The sequence below is a fragment of the Mixophyes fleayi genome, chromosome 5 (assembly GCF_038048845.1).
Source record: "Mixophyes fleayi isolate aMixFle1 chromosome 5, aMixFle1.hap1, whole genome shotgun sequence".
NCBI classification, from domain to species: Eukaryota; Metazoa; Chordata; class Amphibia; order Anura; family Limnodynastidae; genus Mixophyes; species Mixophyes fleayi.
The window spans coordinates 104,216,495-104,241,070 of NC_134406.1; the positions used below are offsets into that span (position 1 = coordinate 104,216,495).

General features: G+C 39.2%; 1 protein-coding gene across 3 annotated transcripts in view; it reads left to right on the forward strand.

Moving 5' to 3' along the window:
- Positions 1–24,576, forward strand: part of DDC (dopa decarboxylase) — a 109,487-nt gene that overhangs the window by 64,987 nt on the left and 19,924 nt on the right. For all 3 annotated transcript variants that reach the window (XM_075212641.1, XM_075212639.1, XM_075212640.1), the window contains exons 7-11: positions 1,141–1,207; positions 2,539–2,633; positions 6,785–6,852; positions 19,813–19,889; positions 23,960–23,979. In XM_075212641.1, coding sequence (XP_075068742.1) covers positions 1,141–1,207; positions 2,539–2,633; positions 6,785–6,852; positions 19,813–19,889; positions 23,960–23,979 — 327 coding nt within the window. The remainder of the gene's footprint in view (positions 1–1,140; positions 1,208–2,538; positions 2,634–6,784; positions 6,853–19,812; positions 19,890–23,959; positions 23,980–24,576) is intronic.

A 24,576-nucleotide genomic window follows, 5' to 3' on the forward strand; every position in this document is an offset into this window, starting at 1 on the left:
TAAAAGTTCAGGGTTTTTAATATATTGTGGTGACCCACTCCTCTACGCAGTCCAGGTACATTTATTGGTGCGAATCATAAAAGTTCAGGGTTTTTAATATATTGTGGTGACCCACTCCTCTACGCAGTCCAGGTACATTTATTGGTGCGAATCATAAAAGTTCAGGGTTTTTAATATATATTGTGGTGACCCACTCCTCTACGCAGTCCAGGTACATTTATTGGTGCGAATCATAAAAGTTCAGGGTTTTTAATATATATTGTGGTGACCCACTCCTCTACGCAGTCCAGGTACATTTATTGGTGCGAATCATAAAAGTTCAGGGTTTTTAATATATATTGTGGTGACCCACTCCTCTACGCAGTCCAGAAAGATACCTTGTTGCAACGTTTTGGACTAATAACTATATTGTGAGGTGTTCAGAATACACTGTAAATTAGTGGAAATGCTTGTTATTGAATGTTATTGAGGTTAATAATAGCCTAGGAGTGAAAATAAGCCCAAAAACTTGATTTTTAAACTTTTTATGTTTTTTTCAAAAAAAATCCGAATCCAAAACCTTAAATCCGAACCGAGACCTTTCGTCAAGTGTTTTGCGAGACAAATCCGAACCTCAAAAATAACGAAAATCCGGATCCAAAACACAAAATACGAGACCTCAAAAGTCGCCGGTGCACATCCCTAATTTTTATACTACCATCATTCCATTGGTCTTATCTGGAAGATCAGCTGCTCCAATAACCTTTATTATCTCTTATTTTTCTTTACCTTTATTGAAGTTCTATTATTTAACACTTTACCATTACTTTCACCACTTACCAGCTTTTCACTGCTATATGTATGCTGTGAATGTTTAAATACATGTCAATTGACAACCATAACATGAATTCATCAAGTAGATTTCAAACCAACATTGTCATTGTCTGGCTTTCAGCCAATCGGTCTACTACAGTAATGATCAAGGATCAATCTCCCAGGACCTTCAGAAAGGGCTACTCTCATTTGCTGAACTAGCAAATCTCTCCGACCATAGTTTATTAAATCAAATGGTGTCTAAAGTAGATAGAATTCCAGTAACCAGTAATGGGTGTTGCACTGGATCACAATTTCCTTAATAATGGATTATATGCTTTTTTTAAGGTCTGTGCCACTCTGGGGACAACAGCACCCTGTTCATTTGACAATTTGACAGAGCTGGCGCCTATTTGTAAGTATCACATTATATATATTTATGGAACAACATCAATTACAGTATTGTTCAACCAACAGAAAATTTGTTGTTTTTCAAATAAGTAATTATGGATTGTTAAGAAACAAACTACATTCAAACAAATATTAGATGTAATTAAAAGTACTTTGCAATAATAATTATTCTGTGCAGCACTGCAGAATATGTTGGAACTTAAAGGATAATAATAATAAGTGATTTTTCAGCCATATAATTCAATGACACTTGTTTAATAACATTGTGCTGTTATCAGTAGCAACCAGTAAGAAATCAGAAGAACAGAACAGTGTAATCAGAGGTAATGAGAGTGTCAAATAAAGCTTCAGTATTTTCGCTGCAACATGGTTTGTCCGGCAGAGATGTAGACCTATTGAGACACAGCTCTACTAATAAGCCTGGCCGTTGCGTGAACATACACTGGCCCTTCTCTTTACTAGGCATTGCAAAGAGCCAGAAGACCATCGGTTCTACGGAAGGTTGAAGTTCTATCAAGAGGCCTTTAAAGCAGTGACCATGTTAATAAGGAGACTCTTTCCTCACCAAAAACATAAGACCCAGAACAGGGATAACTATATCCTTGCACAGGAACTCTAACATCCTACCCCACTCCTTCGGAGCTGAAGGGTAATGCTACATAAGACAGCCCTGTCATCCTGAAAATAGGTGACCCATCAAACAAAGCCACCCATTCCTTGATTCCTATTGCCAAGGCTATAGACCAAAGAAATGTTATTGTACAAAGTAAGGAATGCACTGTCAAAAATTCCATGAGCTCAAAAGAGAAGATGTAGAACTGAAAGACTGTATTTTAGTCCACATGACCTATTAGCAGGACAGAAGGTGGTTGAACTTGTGGGTCTCCCTGTAGAAGTCTGGATCTCAGGGACATACACATTCATTAATCAAACTTGCGCTATACTGATCAAAGACAATATCTGGCTGCTAAAACTTACATCATATTGTGATATTGTAATAAGCCTTGAATTGTGTAGTTTGTATGCCCTTTTCAGAACTTAAGTATTACACTAATTTACTTCAAAGAGCATGCCAAACTGCTTTGTGATCACCACCCAGTTCTTACATATTTCTTATTTGTAGCACAGCCTGAAATCTGTGCTCAAAAACATGTTTTTATAAAATGTTTTTTTTTTACAATATCTCTGCTGTAAAACTAGGGTGTCCTATAACACCTGAGTAGTATTCTCTGTGCAGTCAGTTTGCCCCTAAGCAATTTTATTAACTTTTATATTCTCATGATTTCATTCAGTCGCACACACTCAATGTACAGTAATAGTGCAATTATTCTACAGGTAATGCAGAAAACATATGGCTACATGTTGATGCAGCATATGCAGGAAGTGCCTTTATTTGTCCAGAATTCAGATACCTTATGAAAGGTGTGGAGGTAAGTGCAAATAAAGAACAGAGATCAGTAAATTTTGTGTAATCAAATGTTTAGGTCATAGATCAATAAGATCTGTGCTTGAAATTGAGATAAGTCTGTAGTTAACCAGCTAAAAAACACTTTCAAATATTTTTATATTACCTCAAAGCCATAGCACCAGGGGTGTAGGGAGAGCACTGGTGCTTGAGCACAAGGCTATTATCTCCTAGGGAGTGGGGCTAAAAATGTTTAGAAACTCCGGTGGATATTATGACAGGGGGAGGGGGGAAATTTTGCGGGTTTCCCTGCTATAGTGTCCAAAGTCCATCTAGTGCTGGCAGATGCTTTTATGTACAGACCCCATGCTGTCTGTCCTCCTGATTTCTTCACTAACCAGGCTTGGCTATGAGTATTTTCTAGCGGGGGGGGGGGGGGGGTATTTTTTTTACATTTCTATTTTCTTTTTTTAAACCACTGCAAAGATTAGTGCTAATGATTATTCTCATCAGCACAGATATTTGCACTAGCTCTCTGACATCGGCAGGTGTTTCGCCAACTGACAGATATTATTGCAGGTCTGCATAAGACGAATTTGCATGAACATGAACTTACTGTACTCAAGCTGTGTGAGAACACATATTCTATCCCCTGTGCCTCTTCTCTAGGCCCAAGACATCATAACTGAGAAATGCGAGCTACTCTGCTTTACTGCATATTTGTGAGCTTGCACAGAGAATATTCATGCAATTTTCGCTAGGCAAATTGGCATAATACTCTGTATCAGGCCCAGGATTGGTAAACAAACTCTTCTCAATCTGTAGAGGTTATATACACTATATAAAAACTGAGGATGATGTGTGGTTATAGCAAAGAACTGTTGACTTAAACTGCTGCTTTGGAAATAATGTTTGATCACTATGTAAACATAGCAATAGGTGAGTAGATGAATCAATTATGACATATATGGCCACCTGCAAATTAGTTTATGATGCTGTAGCTATTCTTAAGATTCTATTCCTTAAAAACAACAATGAATACTTGTAATCTATTTGATGATCAGAGGGATCTATCTATAGCTTGACCCTTTTTTAAAAAAAACAACTTTAGAGATAAGATTCCACTTGTCTTCCTAGGACATTAGGGTTCTGAGAGAATCTATTTAGGGCCTCTCTTATCCCAACACTATTACAGGGAAGTTTAATGTTGGGTTCAGGGCTAAATGCCTTATTTTCCTATTTATTACAATGACTTTAAATAGATGTATATGTAAATATAAGTGTCAAATAAATATTTAGCTAATTGAAAGCATATTCATACTGATCAACACATCAGGGGCAATTTGGAAGGGAAGAATAGCAGAAAGATTGGGCTCTGAATGATGGACTGTCTCTCTAAATGGTCTTACCTTGTGTTTATAGGTTATAGCTTTAGTGATGTTATATGGTCAGGGGAAGCTAGAGGAATGGGGTTTTGCCCAGTGTCTGCATAGTTTTGTCTGCCAAGCAGTTACATGGCCCCTAAAATTTAACTTAAACATTAACATCTATGTATTCTGAATATTACAAGTTGTCTTTTTATATTAGACTAACAAAATTATGTATGTAAGACTAGGTACACACTGGAGGTTTATCAGCCAATCATTGGGCCAAATCAACCAAAATACAACCGTTAGGTCAGTTATTGCGTTAGTGTATATCATTGCACGATGAACGACAGTTGTCCCAAAGTGCCAATTGTTGTTTCATTTGGTTGGACGTACTGTTTAATAATCTCGTTCCAATCACCTTCCGATCATGCAGTGTCTATGCACTCATGATCACAATCTCCTTAGAGTTTACAGAGTCATGGTCTTTTCAGCCAATGCTGGCAATAAATATGTCATGGTTAAGAAAGGAGGAGAGTGCTGTAGATGGAATAGTTCATTCTGAGACTGAATATTTTGTTTCAGAGTCATAGAAGCTAACAAAATTCGTAATGACATGTGGTTAGCTATAACAAGGAAGTTAATCAATGTGACAGGAATGAATGACTATTGTGCTGTCATTCTCTAAATAACTAGAGGACCAGATGAAGAGCACAGATCTGAAGGTAAATCGTGTCAGTGTGTATGCATGAATTGCCCGACTAATCGGACCTTCAGTTGTAGGTACAATCGTTGTAGATAACACGTTGATCGGAAAATTCTCCAGTGTGTACCTAGCCTTAGAAGGATCATCACAAATACACTTTGAATACAATGCTCTTGTTTATAAAAAAGAAATCTCACAGTTATTTCTATGAAAGTGGTGTTGTAGTTGATCTTGGTGCTGGATTAGGTCTGTGTGACCTCAATTTTGTGTGAGATGAGTACATTTGGAAATTTTTAATTGGAATTAATTGTATGTGTAAGTTAAAAATGGTTTGTATTAGTTATTTAGCTAAAGTTGTATATGTTACAATTGCCTAACATAAAAATATTTAAAGTCAGCTTTCTTTCATGTCAATTTATCTTGACCATAGCTTGTAGAACAATGACCATCTAGTGTGTGTTATAGGATCTTCAATGGACACATTTCAGAAGGAACATATTCAAAAGAAAAATAAATGTCTCATTATGATTTACAAAAAAAAACCATGTTAACAATGATTCATACTCACTACTGATACACTAACCATTGGGCTATACACAGTATTGTACTGGAAATATGTACACAATCAGAAAATCAGCAACAGACATTTTTTTCATCATATATGCATAATTGTGTGTGTATATGTTAGTGAATTTAGACTGTAAGCTCCAATGGGGCAGGGGCTGCTGTGAGTGAGTTCTCTGCACAGTGCTGCAGAATTAGTAGTGCTATATAAACATCTGGTGATGATGATTAATTGCACTTGTACAAAGACAATTAATTACATTGTAGTTTTTTAAATCTTTTAATGCTTTGAAAACATCTAGGTTGGATGCTGAATTTCATGGGGTCCTATGGCTGCAAGTATTACCTCAGAAAGACATTATCATTATATTATCAACTGGCTTCTAAACATTGTAATATACATAAGAGATGGTATAGAGTGTACATCTAAATTGTCCCTCGTTTGGACAAAATAAAAAATATTCTGCTTTCACTCACTGGCCCTTTAATTTTCAATCAAATAATGTATAAATGTCTCTCTGACTTCTGAGCTCTGTAACACAGAAATATAAGACACCACAGAACAAACTCTTTGCGAAGATGAAGATGAAAGTGATCTGTGTTGCTACGTACAAAAGTCAAAGGGAGTATAACCTACAGGGATATTTCTGTGACACCTTCTATTTCTCTGTAATAGATTCATGAGAAACCAGTGCATGTTTGAGTTTTCCTTCTATATATGGATTTATCCAAACAATACAGAGGCAGTTCAGCTAATGACACCAGGCAAGGGGAATGGGGCATTTTAACCAAGTACGAAAGCAAAGCAACTATTATAACTAATTTATTTGTAGCTTACCTTTTTGTAATAGTTACTGTATGTTAAATCCCTTTAGTGTATGCAATGAGTGTTTCATCAGCCACCTATGAAATAATTTCAGATAAGAACTATGTGTGTTTGGTAGCCTGGTACTTTAATTTCCTGTGTCTACCAGATAAGTCAGGATGGCTCTTGTCAATAAATAATTCCAATGAGGAGCAGTTACTCACTGATAACCTGGTGGCTGAAATTTATAAAAAGAACAGTATAATCTAATAAAAAAAAGTAGAATCTCAGGCTTCAGCCAGCTGCAATTTCCTGATAATTCTTCTTTTATTTACTTGTATTGGTTACTGAAGGAAATGAATGAGTATTGACGTTGGATCCAGAGCATCTGTCAGCAGGAGAAAAATTCAATAGGTTCCCAGTCATCTGCCTTTGTATTATTTTCTGTTTTTTTACTGTCTACTGCTTTGCTCACTCACACTCATGCAACAGGATAGATAAATAGATTAGATAGAATAGATAGATAGATAGATAGATAGATAGATAGATAGATAGATAGATAACATTTACTATGCTGGAAATTATGTTGATTATCTGAGGGAACAGACATTGACAGTGTTCATCATGAGAATAATATCATAAATTTTATTTCAGTTTGGAGACTTATGATTGTATTGTCTTCCATTCACATCTTATCTGTTGTTAACAAAGTTTTTCTTTTTTTCTCAATTTAGTTTGTAGACTCATTTAACTTTAACCCACATAAGTGGCTTCTGGTGAACTTTGACTGTTCTGCATTTTGGTAAGTAAGAATAAGATGGTATGAAAATCCTCTTAAAGAAAATTAATAAACGTGTCATGGAAATCTAGATGTATTACTTATTAGTTTTTCTGTGAAATAAGTTATTGAAGGTCATTTTAAAACTGCAAAAGTCAAAACTGCAGTGCAAATCCACTTTGGTGACATCAGTGGGCCTTCATTCCCCCATGAGGCCCCCCCTATGAGCCGCCCACTGCCTTCAGCGGCACCCTGTCAGTTCCTTACTGAGGAGATCTCGTGAGAGTGAGACTCATAGTCTCACTCTCGCGAGATCTTCTCAGTAAGGAGATTACTGAGCGCCGTGGAAGGACTACAGTGACAGGCTCAGCAGCATTGATCGGGCCAAGGGCGCCCCCGCCCCAGCACCGATCAATAATGCTGCTGAGCACTTTCAAGGGCCTCCTGGATGCCCAAGGCCCCTGGGCTGTAGCCCAGTTAGACCTCGGATTAATCCGGCCCTGGACGTAAGTCCTGGTCTCTCATGATTAATGTAAGATATAAATAAGGCCTAACTGAGCAGCATTTTAACAGACAAACTGAAACGTTTTAAAGAATAAAGAAGTGGTCCCAAAATGGTAGTAAGTTGGACTTTCATGTGACATTTTTATTGTTTCCCCAGCACATTTTTCTGTTTTATGTGCCAACCCGAAAAAAAAAATTATACAGTGATTGAATTTACCAATGTGTTTGCAAAGACAGTGAAGTGGGCATACCCCATGAAATATCAATAGGTGCACTTGTCTTGCAGATTTTGCAGTTTGTAAATGATCCTTATAATTTATATACAAGGTTTCTGGTTTCACATTATTCAATTTAATTCAGTATACAGCACAGCCAAAATCAATTTATAACTCTGTTCACATTGTTGGTGAACTGGGGTGAATTCCACCTGTTATCCATACATAACTCCCAACATGCAAGTCCCCGGCAGTGGGACAGGCGACGTGGCCTCATCTCGATGGGGGTTTGTCCATGTCTGCAGAGTGCTGCATAGGCGGGACAGCGGGACAGAGCCCTAAATTCAGGATTGTCCTGCTGAAATCGGGACAGTTGGGCAGTATGTTGATTTCTCTTTCATCCATCTGGGGGACACTCCTTAACCATGGGGTTGAGTCGGGGGGAGGAGTCTGGCACTCAAAGAGTTAACTTTTTTCAGCTTACAGCATATCAACCCCGCCAATTCCCACATACCTCAGTTTGATTACAAAAGTCATTAGGAAGATAGGCCAATTAACCAAGACACACCACTCAACAGAGGGGGGAGTGGAGACAAAACAAAGAAAAGATGGGGGGGGGGGGATCGGAGTGTCCCCCAGATGGACTCAGAGAAAAAGATTTATGACGAGTATAAATCCCGTTTTCTGTTTCATCCATCTGGGGGACACTCCTTAACCATGGGGACTTAAAAAAGCAATCCCTCTGAAGGGTGGGACCGCTCTGATCTCCTTGCACGCAGAACACTACGGCCCAAGGAGGCGTCCCCAGACGCAAATATATTAAATTCACCCTCCACCCTTGAAAAAGTCTCCGTCCGAGACGAAACGCGTTGGAACATTTTTGACACTTACTGGCATCCGTAGACAGGAAGTGTGTTTGCATTCCACTGTGGAACGCATCGCTACTGCAGATCCACACATACAGGCGCGACCGTTGCCACCACCTGGCCCGCTCTGGAGTTCCTCTAGGAAGGAAATCAACGGACCTTATCGTATCTCCACCCAGCTACATTCCCACGCTAGTCTACCAACTTTAGTTTCATCGTTATTTTTTCCATTTTTGCCAGTACTGTAAAGAGACCTGATTTTTATGTGACTTCATGCATTAGGGATTTTGCAACCAACTACATGTAGATTGATATTAATATTTTTGTTACATTATACACTGATACACCATCTGAAGCTATTATAGGGTTAACTGTTGTTCAGTATTTACCTATATGGTTCTATACTATTCAATATCAGGTTGAATATTCATCTTATTCTGCTCTATTATCACCTTGCGAGCGCAGTTGGTACTTATTTGTTTATATTGTTTTACAAGGAGGGATACCTTGGTTCCTCTGCTGCTGCAGGTGTGTCACCTAACCTGTCTTTTGAGCGAATTTGTATTTTTGCTGTGTTTCATATATATGTCCAATGAAGTCTGTTGAATGCCTTATCTACATCGAGAGAAAGCAACAACAATTTTCCAAGGCTACTAGTAACATGTTCAACTAAATGTAAAATATGCCTCAAATTGTCTGATGCGTGGCGTCTGGTGACAAATTCCACCTGATCCAGATGAATCAGTTTCGGCATAATGGGAGTATGCGCAATGAGATTGGAGTAAGTCTTTACTTCCGTTTTTAACAGAGCAATAGGTCTATCATTTTTACAGTCAGTAGGGTCCTTGCCCGGTTTGGGTATGACTATGTGATTCCAACATTTCCGCTGTGAAACTCTCCATTTCCATACCAGTGTTGTACAGTCGTTCAAGGATGGGAAGTAGTTTGCTTGAAAAGTGGTGAAAAAATCATTTATATACCCTTCAGTGCCAAGGGCCTTATCTTTGGGAAGGTTTTTGATAACCATCTCCGATGGTGACCAGGGTGCATTGAGATCAATAATACAAGAGTCATAATCTAATTTGGGTAAATTAAGTTCATCTTAAAAAGCAAAGGTACAAGGCTAGGCAGTAAGGGTTGGAATATTTAGAGCTCCACTGGTCGGTAAGCAATTTAGTATTAGTTTTGGCCTGTTGTCCTTGTAGTTCCCTAGCTATCAACCTACGCACATGGTTCCCTGCCACATAAAATGTCTATCAAAGTCTATTAAGAGCCGCAAGGGTACGAGTCATAAGAAGCTTTTGTAACTCTGACCTTAGTACAAGCAGATAAGTTTTAAGAGAAGAGGATGGATGGGAAGGGCATATGTGAGCTTTATTCTGGGTTTCCAGATCCTTTTGAAGTTGCAGGTTTGTTTTCTAGAGCATAGACCTTGCCTGGATAGCTACTCCACAAATATCCGCCTTAAGGACGCACCGATAATTAAAAATGGAAGTACTTTCTGTGCTATTTGTTTGCATGAAGAGAATCAGGCATGCTTGAGGGCCATTTTGGCATCCAAGGAGGATAGCAAATAGGCAAGTAGACACCATGGTCTAGGGGGAGTAGAGTCATGTAGACTTCCTGGTCCACATTAACGGAGCATGGTCTGACCACGTCATAAGCAGGATTCAAATTTTCAATGTATTCTGTAGAATTTATTTGTCTGAAAGGATAATATCTATATGAGAGCATGAAACGCTGTAAAGATCATAATCTGCCATGAGCTTCATGAAGGCTATAGAGGAACCAGTGGGTTCTGAGTTGATTTTGGGGCATTGAGCAGAGGATGTGTCCAACTTGGGGTCAGCTACAGTATTAAAATCAGCCAAATTATCAAGCTATCCTGTTTATATTTATCAATGACTTTGAAAGTTGCTTCCCAAGAACGATATCTGTCTAGAATTAAGAGCACAAATGGAGGCTTTTGTCTTCAATTTTGGAGGAGAGTGTGAAAAAACAGCATGAGCTTACTAAGAGGGCCACCCCGTAATGGGGCTGGCTGGCAGACTTCATCCTAGGGGGCAAGCACACAGCACTTGCCCATAAGTAGTGACTTATCCTTAAAGGGTTGTTTTCAGTATAATATATATTTATCAATATAAAAAAGAGGTTATTTTAGTGTTGCTTAATCCACCAGTACTTTTATTATTTTAAATGTAATCTTAGATAATGAAAAATAAATAATGCAACAGAAAACAAACCTCCCTTTATATTGCATTTATGTATATGTTTCTTCCCTTTTTACATACCTGTCTGACTATAATGGATTATAATCTGACATTCTGGCCCATCAATACTGTGGTGATTGCCCTCACACACAGTCGTTTGTTGCTACAGGGCTCCCGTAGTTTATGGGAGGAGCCCCATAGCACTGTTATTAGAGAAACACGGTGTAGGAGGCCTATGCAGTCCCCGCATAGGTGGCCATTGCATACTACTGGATTCAGCTGCATCATCCATTGATAGAATATTACACTAGAAGCTGTAGTACCAATATTCTATCAATAGATGACACAGCCATATAGAGTAGTATGCAATGCTGCCTACCTAGTGTGGACTGCATAGGCTGCCTGCACCGTGTTCGCCACTGGACCACCAGGTTCCCTCCCCCCACAATATACCTTTGTGGAAGTATATGCCTCCCAGTAGTTACGCATCACTGATGTCTTCTGCCTGCTGTTCTTATGTTCCGTTGCTGCTTGGCTGGATTCTGGAATGTTGGGGTCCTGTTTGGAGAAGAGATATTTATTATTCACCTTTTGAAAAGTTGAGCAGTGAGTGAAGAATCTAGGCCTCCCTCCCCACAACCAGACAAACATTAAATTATTAGCTTTTTCTGTTTAATAAACAGGACTATTTCTACCCAATCAGATCCAGAATGTAATTAATAGCATTTAAGTGTAACATCTATTTTCCTCCATATAGTCCCGACATCAAAGTAATAGCACCCATGTTTAATTAGGCCTCCTTCCCCCTAAAGAGCCCAACATTAAATTAAAAGCCTCCTTCTCCCTAACCAATCCCCTACAGTAAATTAATAATATTTAATAGCATTTCCATTTAATAAACAAACATAACCCCCCATCAGCCCAGACATTACATTAATAACCTCCACATTTAACAAGCAAACCGATTTCACCCCTCACCAGCCCTGACATTAAATTATTAAAATTCCCATGTAATACAAATGTCTATTTCCCTACCAGCCACACAATCAATTTATGGGTTACAACCTTCCTCACATTTAATAGAGATTATTATTGCAAATTAATATTTTACTGATTTATTTTTTATATTACTTATGTTTTTATAATATGTATCATACTATAAACCCCCCCCTTCTCTCCACCCCCTGCTCGCTGAAATCTCCAGCCCCCTTCCCATCAGCCTCCTCTTTTCATCAGCCCCCCCTTTTACCAGCCGCTCCTTGTCTCCAGCCCCCTCTTGTCTCCATCCCCCTCTTGTCTCCATCCCCCTCTTGTCTCCAGCCCCCTCTGGTCTCCAGCTTCCCTTTCTCATCAGCCCCCTCTTCTCATCAGCTGCCCATTATCTTCAGTCCCCTCTTGTCTCCCGCCCCCCTCTTCTCATCAACCCCCTCTCGTCTCCAGCCCTCTCTCATCACCAGCCCCCTCTTGTCACCACCCCCCCCTCATCAGCCCCCTCTTCTCAACAGCCCCCTCTTGTCTCCACCACCCCTTCTCAGCATCCCCTATGTAATTTATTTACCTGAGCGCTCCAGGGATTTTTGTTTCTTCTTTCTGTAACCTTTTCTTGCTTCTTCTTGTTGCATCCATGCCAGCTCCTCTTGTCTCCTGTGTGCTAGCAGCGTCCTGACGTAATTTTTTGACCAGGCGAACCAAAATGTAATGTGTTCGACTGGCCTGGGGAGCACATACCCCCTTGCCCCCCCTCCCAGCCTGCCCCTGACCCCGTTATGTTTAAGGGGACCATTAGCCTTAAAACAAGTAGGATAGTGCTTATCTTTAATGATAAGGTGAAAAATGTGTTTCCTGAAGAGCCACTATTTCAGCCTTAAGTTTGTGAAAAGGATGAAAGGGCCATACTAAATTTGATTGGGGAATTTAGGCCTCAAAACGTTAAGGGAAATAATTTTAACCATTCAAATTAAATTTAGGGAGTGCAGCAGTGCGAGAAATGTGATCACGGAGGGTCTGTAAGAGTCGGTCATAAAATGCAGAGAAAGAGGTCATCCATTTTGTTTTGGTAGGGAAGGGCAGGGGAAATGGAAAGCTAAATGTGGGGGGACACCCAAGGGTAGGGAAACTGAAATAACCCAAAACATAAGGTTAAAGCCTTTTCAAGACTCCTTGTCCAGCAAAATAAGCAACTTGGGGTGCATGACTTGAACAAGGGAATACAATGACCCATGTATCGAGAGTGACTATAAAAACAGCAAGAAGAACTGAGTGACTTTTCTTAGCAACTAAAAAATAAAGTGTAAACCAAATGACAAAATCAGCAATAGAAAATAACTCTTGTGAAAATTACTCACATAATATTGTATAGCTTCTTCGGACAAAGTTGGTGGTAGTAAAAGGGCTATCAAAGAAGATTTACTGACGGATCAAAATATGTAAGTATACATTGACAAGGAAAAAAAGGTGAGGGAAACCTCTGAAATATAGTAATTGCAGAGAAGAAATATAAGAGTGCCCCTATAACCATATTAGCAGATTACATTCTGAAAAAGACAGGCATCTAGGTCCTGTAAAAACAGTAAAACAATTTATTGAGTATCATAGCTATACTGTATGAGTAACCCACTGCAACACTGTCATCTAATTGCTATGGAGAAAGTTTTGTACTTGTGGTACAGCAGACAACATACGCACTGATGGGCTCAGGAACAGAGGATCCAAAGCACCTAAAGTTGCTCAACTTGGATAACAAAAAGTCACAACAGGTATGTGAAGTAAATCCAGTTCATCTGAGGAGAAAGAAAATGAGGACCGTAGGGGGAGTTAAATTCAGGAATTAATATTTTCCTAGTTTAGACTAGTTGCTCCTAACATGGGCTCAAGATGACTGGGTGAGGAGATTCCAGTTCTTTAGTAGCCTAATTTTCTATAGCTTAACAGGGAAGCCCCAATCAATGATATACATTTTCATCCCTGAGAGTTCTTGTGACAGAAATAGTTTAGGCTAATATGAGAACTTATGCAGATCGGATTGGATGCGTCACAGCAACATACCAAACCGGCACAACAGCAATACATGGATGACGGATTTGCACAAATCTTTACGAGTAATCATTTCCAGAAACTAAAATAGTTGAACATGGTTACAAGGTGTTGCATGATGTGAGACAGTTCTGAACAAATAGAGATACGCAACAGAATGGAGAGTACAAGAAACCGCTATTGGTATAAAAGAGGATAGAACGTACGCTGTAGCCTGATAGTGAATGGGCTAATACACAGTCAAATAAATGACTGCACGGGTCCTGAGGTGGGTTAAAAACTACTTGCTTACAAGTTAGGCCACTTAGGAATTTCAACTTTAATATTATGGGAATGCAGAGGAGTCCTAAGGGCTGCTTGTAGTAATATAGAGAGGCAGAGAAAGAGCTCACATGTGATTTTGTGACCCAAGGTACAGGTCTGTGCCTCTGACACAGGCACCATCGGCAACAGCAACCACAAATCAGTGGTAGTCAGTACAATCAGACTCATTTCCTCAGTCAATGAGGTATTCAGAGTTCACAAAATAGCAGTTCCTACGACAATAGGGTTTGTAGGCCACAGCCCAGAAAGTAGAAAGATGTCTGTAGGGATCCACGGAGCCGCGGAAATATGGAGTGCCCATCTTAACAAAGTAAGGGCAGAAGCCACGGGGTAGTTCAAGTGCAGTCAGAGACTTATAGTGGACACTAATGTGGAACCTGACAGTCGACTGAATGGACCGCGGGCACAGGATCTTACTCCGGAGATAAAGGAGTGTGGCAGAGGCGCCGCCTCTCCAATGGCCGTCGGCACTAACTATCAATATCAATTTTATCACAAAAAGATGTTTCACTAGTTTCAGACATTTGAGATTGCTTCAAAACCAGTGAGATGAAAAAAATCTATGGAAATGAATGAACCCATGCAAATACCCAGAAATACACATTTACACCTGTGAGGAGGCATATTTTTTTGCACCTGCTATAGGGCAGATGTAAATATGCGCTGCTGATGATGAATTGTAGTAAACCAGGAGCATATGCTGCTGATGCAGACACAGAGACACCTTGCATTGTGTATGGCTCTGCATATGGCCAGAATTATGCTTGTTTCCAGAGCTCTTTTATTAAAAGTAATTTACTCCCATTGTGCGTCCAACTTTGCTTCAGCTCGGGTGTGTCCCATACCGCAATGTAGAGCTAGATTAATGCTCTGGTTAGCCCAGCAAACTTAAGACATAGGGGAACTTATGGTCTCACATTAAAAGCACAGTGTTATCATTCATGAAAAAGAGAAAAACTGTGTAATTGTCACCCTCATGTCTCTCTCATTGCCTCCTCCCAATTTCACCCATTGCCCCTTCCATGTCTCTGTCATTGCAGCCCCATCCCCATAGTTCTCATAGCTGCCCCCTCCCTTTAGTTCTCAATGCTGCCCCCTCCCTATAGTTCTCAGTGCTGCCCTCTCTCTATAGTTCTCATTACCTCTAAATCCATATTCCCCTCCTTATAGTTCTTATTACAGCCCACTCTCTATAGTTCTCATTATCGCCTCCTCCCTATAGGTCTCATTACAGCCCCCTCCCCATAGTTCTCATTGCTGCCCTCTCCCCATATTTCTCATTGCTGCCCGCTCTCTATAGTTCTTATTGCAGCCCCTTCCCTATAGTACTCATTGCTGCCCCTTCCCTAGAGTCCTCATTGCAGCCCCCTCCCTTCAGTTTTCATTACAGCTCCTTTCCTATAGGTCTCATTACAGTCCACTCCCCATAGTTTTCATTGCTGCCCCCTCCCTATAGTCCTCATTGCAATAACTTCCCTTTAGTTCACATTACCGTCCCCTCCCTATAGTCCTCATTGCAGCTCCTTTCCTATAGTTTCATTCCTGCCCCCTCCCTATAGCTCTCATTACAGTCCCCTTCCTATAGATATCATTACAGCCCCTTCCCTATAGCTCTCATTAAAGCTTATAGATATAGATATACTATTAGTATTAATATTTTATGTTTAGCAATTAATAAAATGCATTGTGAATTAACAGAAGAGAAAGACCACCTTTTGCCTTCAAATATACACTATATGGACAAAAGTATTTGGACGCTTGACCATTATACCAACAGGGACTGTAATGACATTGTATTCAAATACATATACTTTAATATGCAGTTGCTCACCCTTTTGCAGTGATAACAGCTTCCAATCTTCTTGGAAGGCTTTCCACAAGATGTCAGTGTGTTTCTGTGGACATTTGTGCTCATTCATTCTGTAGAGCATTTATGAGGCCAGGCACTGCTGATGGACGAGAAGGCCTGGCTCGCAATCTGCATTCCAGATCATCCCAAAGGTATTCGATAGGGTTCAGGTTAGGGCTCTGTGCGGACCAGTCAAGTTCTTCCACACCGAACTCATCAAACCATGTCTTTGTAGTCCTTGCTTTGTGTACTGGGGCACAGTCATGTTGGAATAGAAAAGGGCCTTCCCCAAACTGTTGCCACAAAGTTGGAAGCATAGCATTGTCCAAAATGACTTTGAATGCTGAAGTATTAAGATTGACATTCACTGGAGATAAGGGGCATAGCCCAAACCCTAAAAAACAGCCCTATACCATTATCCCTCCTCCACCAAACTTCACAGATGGCATAATGCAGTCACGCAGGTAACGTTCTCCCAGCATCCGCCAAACCCAGACTTGCCCATCTGATAGCCAAACAGAGAAGCGGGATTTCTCACTCCACAGAACGTGATTCCATGCTTTACACCACTCCATCAGACACTTGGCATTGTTCTTGGTGATGTGAGGCTTGCATGCAGCTGCTCAACCATGGAAACCCATTCCATTAAGGTCCCACCGCACAGTTCTTGTGCTTAAATGAATGCCAGTGAAAGTTAAGAACTTTTCAGGTATGGAATCAGTAGAGCGTTGGCAACTTTTACGCACCATGTGCCTTAGCAGTCATTGACCCCGCTTTGTAATTTTACGTGGTTTTCCGCTTCGTGGTTGAGTTGCTGTTGTTCCTAAACACTTCCACTTTCTAATAACAGCACTTACAGTTGACCATGGAATACCCAGCGGGGATGACATTTCTCTAACCGTCTTATTGTAAAGGTAGCATCCTATCACAGTACAACGCTTGAAGTCACTGAGCTCTTCAGAACGACCCATTTTGTATCACAAATGTTTGCAAATGAAGACTGTATAGCTAGGTGCTTGATTTTATACACCTCTGGCAACAGGTCTGATTGAAACAACTCAATTCAATAATTAACAGGTATGGCCAAATACTTTTGTCCAAATAGTATATAGCATTACAGCCCCCTCCCTAAAGATATCATTACAACCACTTCCATATAGATATCATTACAGCCCCCTCCCTATAGTTATCATTATAGTCCTCTCCCTATAAATATCATTACAGCCACCTCAATATAGTTCTTATTGCTGCCTGCTCCCTATTGATATCATTATAGTCCCCTCCCTGTAGTTATCGTTTACAGTGCTCTCCTTATAGATATTATTACAGCACCCTCCCTGTAGTTATCATTAAAGTGCCCTCCATATAGATATTATTACAGCTACCTCCCTATAGATATCATACTTTCCAACAACCCAATTTCAGAGAGACAGTCTCAAATTTAGGGCTCTGTCGTGCTGTCACACCCGGGGACATATTTGTCCTGCAGGTGGGAATGATGGGGGAGGGAGATAGCTAATGAGCAGCCTAGTGCTTTACAGCCCCCATTGTGGTGGGGTCATGCCCTCATCGAGGAATGGTAACTCCCCCTTTTCCACTGCCAGGGACTTGTGTGTTGGGAGGTATGAGATATCTTTATAGCCCCTTCCATATATATATCAATACAGCCACTTCCATATAGTTATCATTACAACCACTGTCCTGCCACTTACAGCCACTACCAGCCCCCTGTGACCCCGCCCCCCTTAATCTGGCTCTGCCGCAGTGGCTATAACAGTGATGGCTAACCTGTGACACTCCAGGTGTTGTGAAACTACAAGTCCCAGCATGCTCTGCCAGCTATCCATTAGTTATCTACTGGCAAAGCATGCTGGGGCTTGTAGTTTAACAACACCTGGAGTGTCATAGGTTAGCCATCACTTGGCTATAAGCTCTTTGCTGAAAAGTTGTGGTAGCTAAGGGTTATAAACTTTGCCACCCCAGTGGTCTTAGTATAATGGACACAAGTCCCTAAAGCCCCTGGACATTATACCAAACAAGTAAAAATAAGTAAATACACAATTTTAAAATAAACTTTAATTAGACTCCTCAAACCCTCATTCACCATTTTAATAAATATAATCCATTATAGTCTAAATGGGAAGAAAAAAAATGTATTACCTTCTTTCTTAATAGATCATAAAAAACAAAAATTCCCATAATAAAAAGCCACACACCTACTCACTAGCGCTGACCACTAATTGATCAAAGCAAGAAGGCCTCAGGACTTTCTGCTAACAGCCAATCACAAGAATTTTCACACACTGGCTGCTTGTGCTTGGCTGGCAGTGAAAGGGTGTCACGCCTTTGTTTCCACATCCAATAGAAGCTAATTAAAAACTTCGGAATCTCTATTGATGTGGGGAAAAGCAGTTAATGCTGCTGGGGAGCTCCATGCTGATGTTTCTATTCATTTTACTGGACCAAATTATTTCAATGGAGTTTCTTCATGTAGTGCACGTGCTACGAACACAATTAAAATGAAGTGGATACAATGAAATGAATAGGAAAATTTCTGAGATTATAAAACATTGCTGGTGAATTCAAGTAGTTTATATTGGTTGAAATAACATGAATTTGAAAGTAAATTGCTGTTTGACAGATTAGAATTGGAACAATGTATTCTTTTCGGGCTATTTGTAGCAATTTTAGTCAAAGAGTTAGTTTAAGAAAAGTTGTAAAAATCAGCCTTTAGTTGATGGCCTCGCTTGTAGTTCTTAATTATTTTACCTCTCCTGGAATATCAAAGCAGATGCAATCGTTCTAACACATAATACTTGTATATGTTAAGCCTAACAGCATGTTGCATAGATATTGTTGTCAGTTAAATATAAAAAAAATTGCATCTCTGCTATATATATATATATATATATATATATATATATATGCAAGTTAACCCGTGCATGATACTCATGCATTCTAGTCAAATCAAGCTACTTAAGGTGTTAAAAAGGTTCTTGTCATGCATTTGGGCCATAGCCCAGGCCCCAACCACCAACCACTCCCCACTGTCACCCGCGGCAACCACCCCCCACTCCCAACTGTCACTTCTCCTTCAAGAAATATATATATATTTATTTTTTTTTAAATCTTTATAAACACTTTTAACAATTAACAAATTAAATTAACAAATTAAAAACATCTTAGTATACCAAATTTCAGCCCTTTCTGAATTTTTTCCCCCACACACACTAAGCATTTAGTAGGTCAGTGTATAACTCCGCCCAGCAGGTGGCGCTGCAGCTTGGTTTTATTTTTTCCACACACACACAGACAGACAGACTAACACACGCCACTAGACATTTATATTATACAAGTTAACCCGTGCATGATACTCATGCATTCTAGTCAAATCAAGCTACTTAAGGTGTTAAAAAGGTTCTTGTCATGCATTTGAGCCATAGCCCAGGCCTCAACCACCAACCACTCCCCACTGTCACCCCCGGCAACCACCAACCACTCCCAACTGTCACTTCTCCTTCAAGAAAAATATATATATTTTTTTAAATCTTTATAAACACTTTTAACAATTAAAAAATTAAATTAACAAATTAAAAACATCTTAGTATACCAAATTTCAGCTCTTTCTGAATTTTTTTTTCCACACACACTAAGAATTTAGTAGGTCAGTGTATAACTCCGCCCCACAGGTGGCGCTGCAGCTTGGTTTTATTTTTTCCACACACACACACAGACAGACAGACTAACACATGCCACTAGACATTTATATTATAGATATATATATATATATATATATATATATATATATATATATATATATATATATATATATTTTACATTAGCCTATCAATATACATTCATGGGATAAAATACTTTCTGTGATCTTAAACTAAATTTGCTATGCTTCATAATTATTGAATATTACATTGTAATTTATTGGAAATCCTTCTCTACTAACCAGCTTGTTTTGTTGTGTCCTGCAGGGTAAAAAAGAGATCGGACTTAATTGGTGCCTTCAAAATTGACCCAGTATACCTTCAATACGATCATCAAAAATCAGGTGAGGCCATCTACACATATTTGCAAGTGTCTTCTAACATCCACAAATTTCAGATATGACAGTTACATAGTAAAACAGATTTCACAAAGGTGAGTGCTGTTTCATTCACCACATTCTTCATCCTAAACTCTTAGAATGAACATTTATAAGAAGTCTTGCACACAGAATACACAATAACAAATATAGTACTGTGTATTTAGCCAATATTGTAAAAAAAAAAAACAGGGTCAGAAATAAAAAGAAAAATAACCAAGTATAAAGTGTCCAAAAACTGAGTCTGTCTCGAAAACTATGAAACTATAATGACACTGCACTCTTTAGTAAAGTAGTAAATAGGTAGCAGGTGATCAGAGTATTTTTTTCTATTGATGAATAAGTTTGTCAGTTAGATTTAACAAGGCAGTATGTCCAGCATCTGCCTGTTATCATTACAGTCATAAATGCTCATTGTTCCCCGCAAGGTAGAGAAGAAAAGGAAATATGGTATAAATAGACCAATAGAATTAAGTGATGACACTAGTCTGTCAAATGCTTGAGGAAAGAAATATACAATTTTTTGCTTCATAGGGCATGGGATGGAAAGATGCTTTGGGTCTCCATTGTTTAAGATGAAAACAGACACAGGAATAGTTTTATTTTTACCTTGTGGAAATTTGTTTTCCCATCTACAATTCTCTAGCAGTTTTTACTTATTTGGTTACTTTGAACCATAGATATTTTAAGTCTAGATATGTTTTAATGTTGAACTGGTTAAATATGTGGTCCAATTTCTCCAATTCAAGGGTCTCTAACATGTTCACAGTACAGTCTTCAATATATACCAAATAAAATTTGCAGTTTGAAAAGCGTTTACGCTTTACAGTTTATGTTCTCGGTTTGCTTTAAAAATGTTACAATAACTATTAAATCTTAAATGGTACATTCATATTAATTTTTAAAATGTTAGTAAAATGTATTTCTTCAAGTTTAACCATATTTTCCCATGTACAGATTGGCTTAAATATTGTAAAACTTTTTAAACACATGTAAATTGGGCTCATCCATGCTCAAATTTAATTAAATGTTTTAATCAATCTAAAGTTCCATTTTTTTTTCTCTGATGCATTTTTGTTCTACACAATTTTGAGCATCTCTATCAACAGTACTTTATATTAGTGGACTAACTGAGAAATTACTGATATAATTTAGTACAGTAAAAGGTAATACCCAGTCTTGTTTTGCTACTGTGTTTATTCCCAATTATAAAGTCCAGCTGAGTTTGTTGCGTTATATAAATAAACAAGTTAACCCGTGCATGATACTCATGCATTCTAGTCAAATCAAGCTACTTAAGGTGTTAAAAAGGTTCTTGTCATGCATTTGGGCCTAGCCCAGGCCTCCTCAGGGGAAGAGCGTTACTTCCCGACACAAGCGCCCTTTTTTAACGTGGTTTTGTCCACATGTCACCACCTCATCATTTTTCTCCATCACCTCATCCTTCATCTTCATCGCCACATCCTTCATCAAGCTACTTAAGGTGTTAAAAACTCCCCACTGTCACCCCCGGCAACCACCAACCACTCCCAACTGTCACTTCTCCTTCAAGAAATATATAGGTCAGTGTATAACTCTGCCCAGCAGGTGGCGCTGCAGCTTGGTTATTTTTTTTCCCCACACGCCACTAGGCATTTATATAGTAGATGTTAATAATAAGACGGTATACATGAGTGCAGTGCTCGGTTAAATGCTAATAGTTGTCTGTCTTTCTTAACTCCCTTGTATTTAGAGGCGGAACTAGCAAGATGTGGGCCCCAGTGCAGGGAGGTGGGGAGGAGGGAACCCGGGGCCCCTGACCCTCTGCATCTGCCATGCAGTGGGCCCTATTATCTCCATGGGCCCCGGTGCACTGCACCTGCCACACCAATGGTAGTTCCGCCACTGCTTGTATTAGCAAAAATACAGTACAATGGTGCATAATGGCATATATTTTGTGGTGTTTGCTTGCTTTTTGGGTTATTTGAGGGTCAAGTTTTGCTTTACCTATATTATAACAGGAGCTTGACATTGTAACTATGTCATACCCATTGTCAATTCTGCTGTGCATAAGTAGTAACATTGTGGCAAGTAAAAAGGTTTAATTTTATAGGACCAAATGTAGACTCTTATTTGCTTCATAGGAAACTATGCCAAGTTTCCATTGGTCAAACACAGCTGCAGACCCAAAGGTTATAATCACTGCTACATAAATACACGCCGAGGCCTCACTGTCAGAAAAAGAGTTTCAGAACAAAAGGGTCATTAGTGGCTGCCTGTTCACTGCAGCATTCAATTACAGCTCATCACAAGCCCCCCCAAGCTGCACTAACCTGGATTTACTGTATAATTAAGATGATTATAGGCCATTGGGACAAAATTAATGTTCTTTCAATTAAGGTAGCTTAATTGTGATGCACAAACACCAAACTATAAATGCACAAATAACATCCATATTCAGCTATTGTGCTGTATATATAGCAGCAGTAAATGTGCACAGATTCATGATTGCTTTTATGGAAGTGAGGTTCTACATGAGTGTTTTGTACTACAGTTACAAAAGAGCTAACACCTCGTACACGTGAACAACGGAGCATGGGGTATAGCTACAGTAGTGCTTTCACATGTGTTAGTTTTCCCGGACACACCTTGTATTTGTTTCTATGATTCTTACATCTGGAATGCCTATTTTCTTATAGGCTGTTTACTTTTAGCTTGTTATTGCATCTAGACTAAAAGACTGCAGGAAATAGATCTGTATGACTGCATGATTGCATTCAATTAAGGGCATTTAACTTTTTTTTTTCCCTTTGCTTAATTGTGCCCAAATCAGGGAATCTCATATGCTAGACATGGTTTTCAACTGTGCAAAGCTATGAGCTTTAGCCAGTTGTGTCTAACACTTCTTTGCCTGCTCTCTGTCATATGTTTGGGACACCAAATCCTGGTCATAGCCCTGATGATGTTATACCCCCCCAGTGATGACAATAGGCCACACCTCCAGTTATTGTATTCAGAGAGGATTATCGCACATGGATAGGGTTGACAGGCTCTGGGAAGGAATAAGGGGATTATGAGATAAAGAGAAAAATAGTAGCAGTCTATGTGAGCTCTGCAAGAATGCAATATACTGATACACAGCAGCTATGTACACTGCTTTACCAGGGGAAGGAGCATTTATACTTGTGACCCTACTCAAAGTGACACCTTCATAGAAAATAATTCAAGTCCTGTAATAAGTATATTACTATGCATTTAGTGCTAAATATTTGAATTTGATAATTACAATGGAAGATTTTAAATAAAATAGGTCTATAAAACTTTTAAAGAAAAATTAAATTTAGGAGCAATATTTTTCACATACCCCACCTCTAGAAGAACTACAAGGGTGTAGGATAAAGCAATTGGAGCTACATTTGGAGGGGGAAGGATTTGAAATACAGGTTTAAACTGACCAGGCCACTTACATTGACAACCTTAGCTATCCACCATTATGCATACACAAGTAATGGGCAGAGTTGTTTGACAGGATTTCGGGCGAAAATCCCAGTGAAACTGTCTTTTGACAGGGGCTCCTTAATAGATTGGGAGAATATCTAGGGGTGTTTTCACTGGAGAAATGGATTATCTCCCAATCATAAATAGGTCTGAAAATCTCCTTATTTCCTTCCAATGCCCTCCTGTCAATCTTATTCATGCGGGATGTGCATGTGCAAGTTGATCCTGCAAAATTTCTTAAATAAGCCTTATAATCAAAATTCACAATTTAGCCTTCAGACAGTATGGAGGAATTTCAAAGAAGGAAAGTGGTACCATCAAACCTAAAACAACCATTAGAGTCTCCGTTAGCAAAGAGCTGTGTTGTGCCTTAAATATGCTATAAAAATGCTTCTATAACATATATGTGGCAAAACACAGTTGCTCTGTTCATTTATATATACAATCCATGCATTAACATATTAAATATATTACACATTATTGAAAATATTATTGACAAAAATAAATATGTAAATTCAATTTAAATTTAATGAAAATATATTTTCTCTTGTCTGTTTCAGGTCTAGTGACAGATTACAGGGTAAGTTGGTACATTTAGGATGTTTGTACAAACCTGTTTCCTTCAGTACTTGCTCAGGGCCTATAATAAAGGAAGGGACCTTCATCCTTGTGTATTTATTGTCGCTTTATAGCCCCTACGTTCGTCATCTCTACACCCCACAAGTATCACTACATTCACAAAGAACATATAGGAATGTATTCAATTACTAATGGAGTAACATCAGAGCCTCATGTGATGAGGAATGTTACAGTACTAAAACATGGTTGACCACATAAAGGTGCGTGCAAAATTCAGTGATGTTTTACTTACTGTAATAACTAGAAGTGTGCGCACAATTAAATTCTCCCTATAGTGTTATACAAATGTTGTCAGCCTGATAAGTAAGTCTAAATGACATCTGATTGGATGACTGGATGTTGCACTTCAAGACCACTGCACCAATCAGGTACCATTTGTATGTATTGTGATGGTCACCGGGTATCTGTGGGATCCTAGAGCCTGCTAGGTTCAGCACCACCTACAGGGAGGCACAGAGTCTAATGGAACAAAAGGTTTTCACCAGTGACCCACACAAGGGAGTTTGGGCTTAGCGGCTTCTGCTCTGCAGGTCGCAGC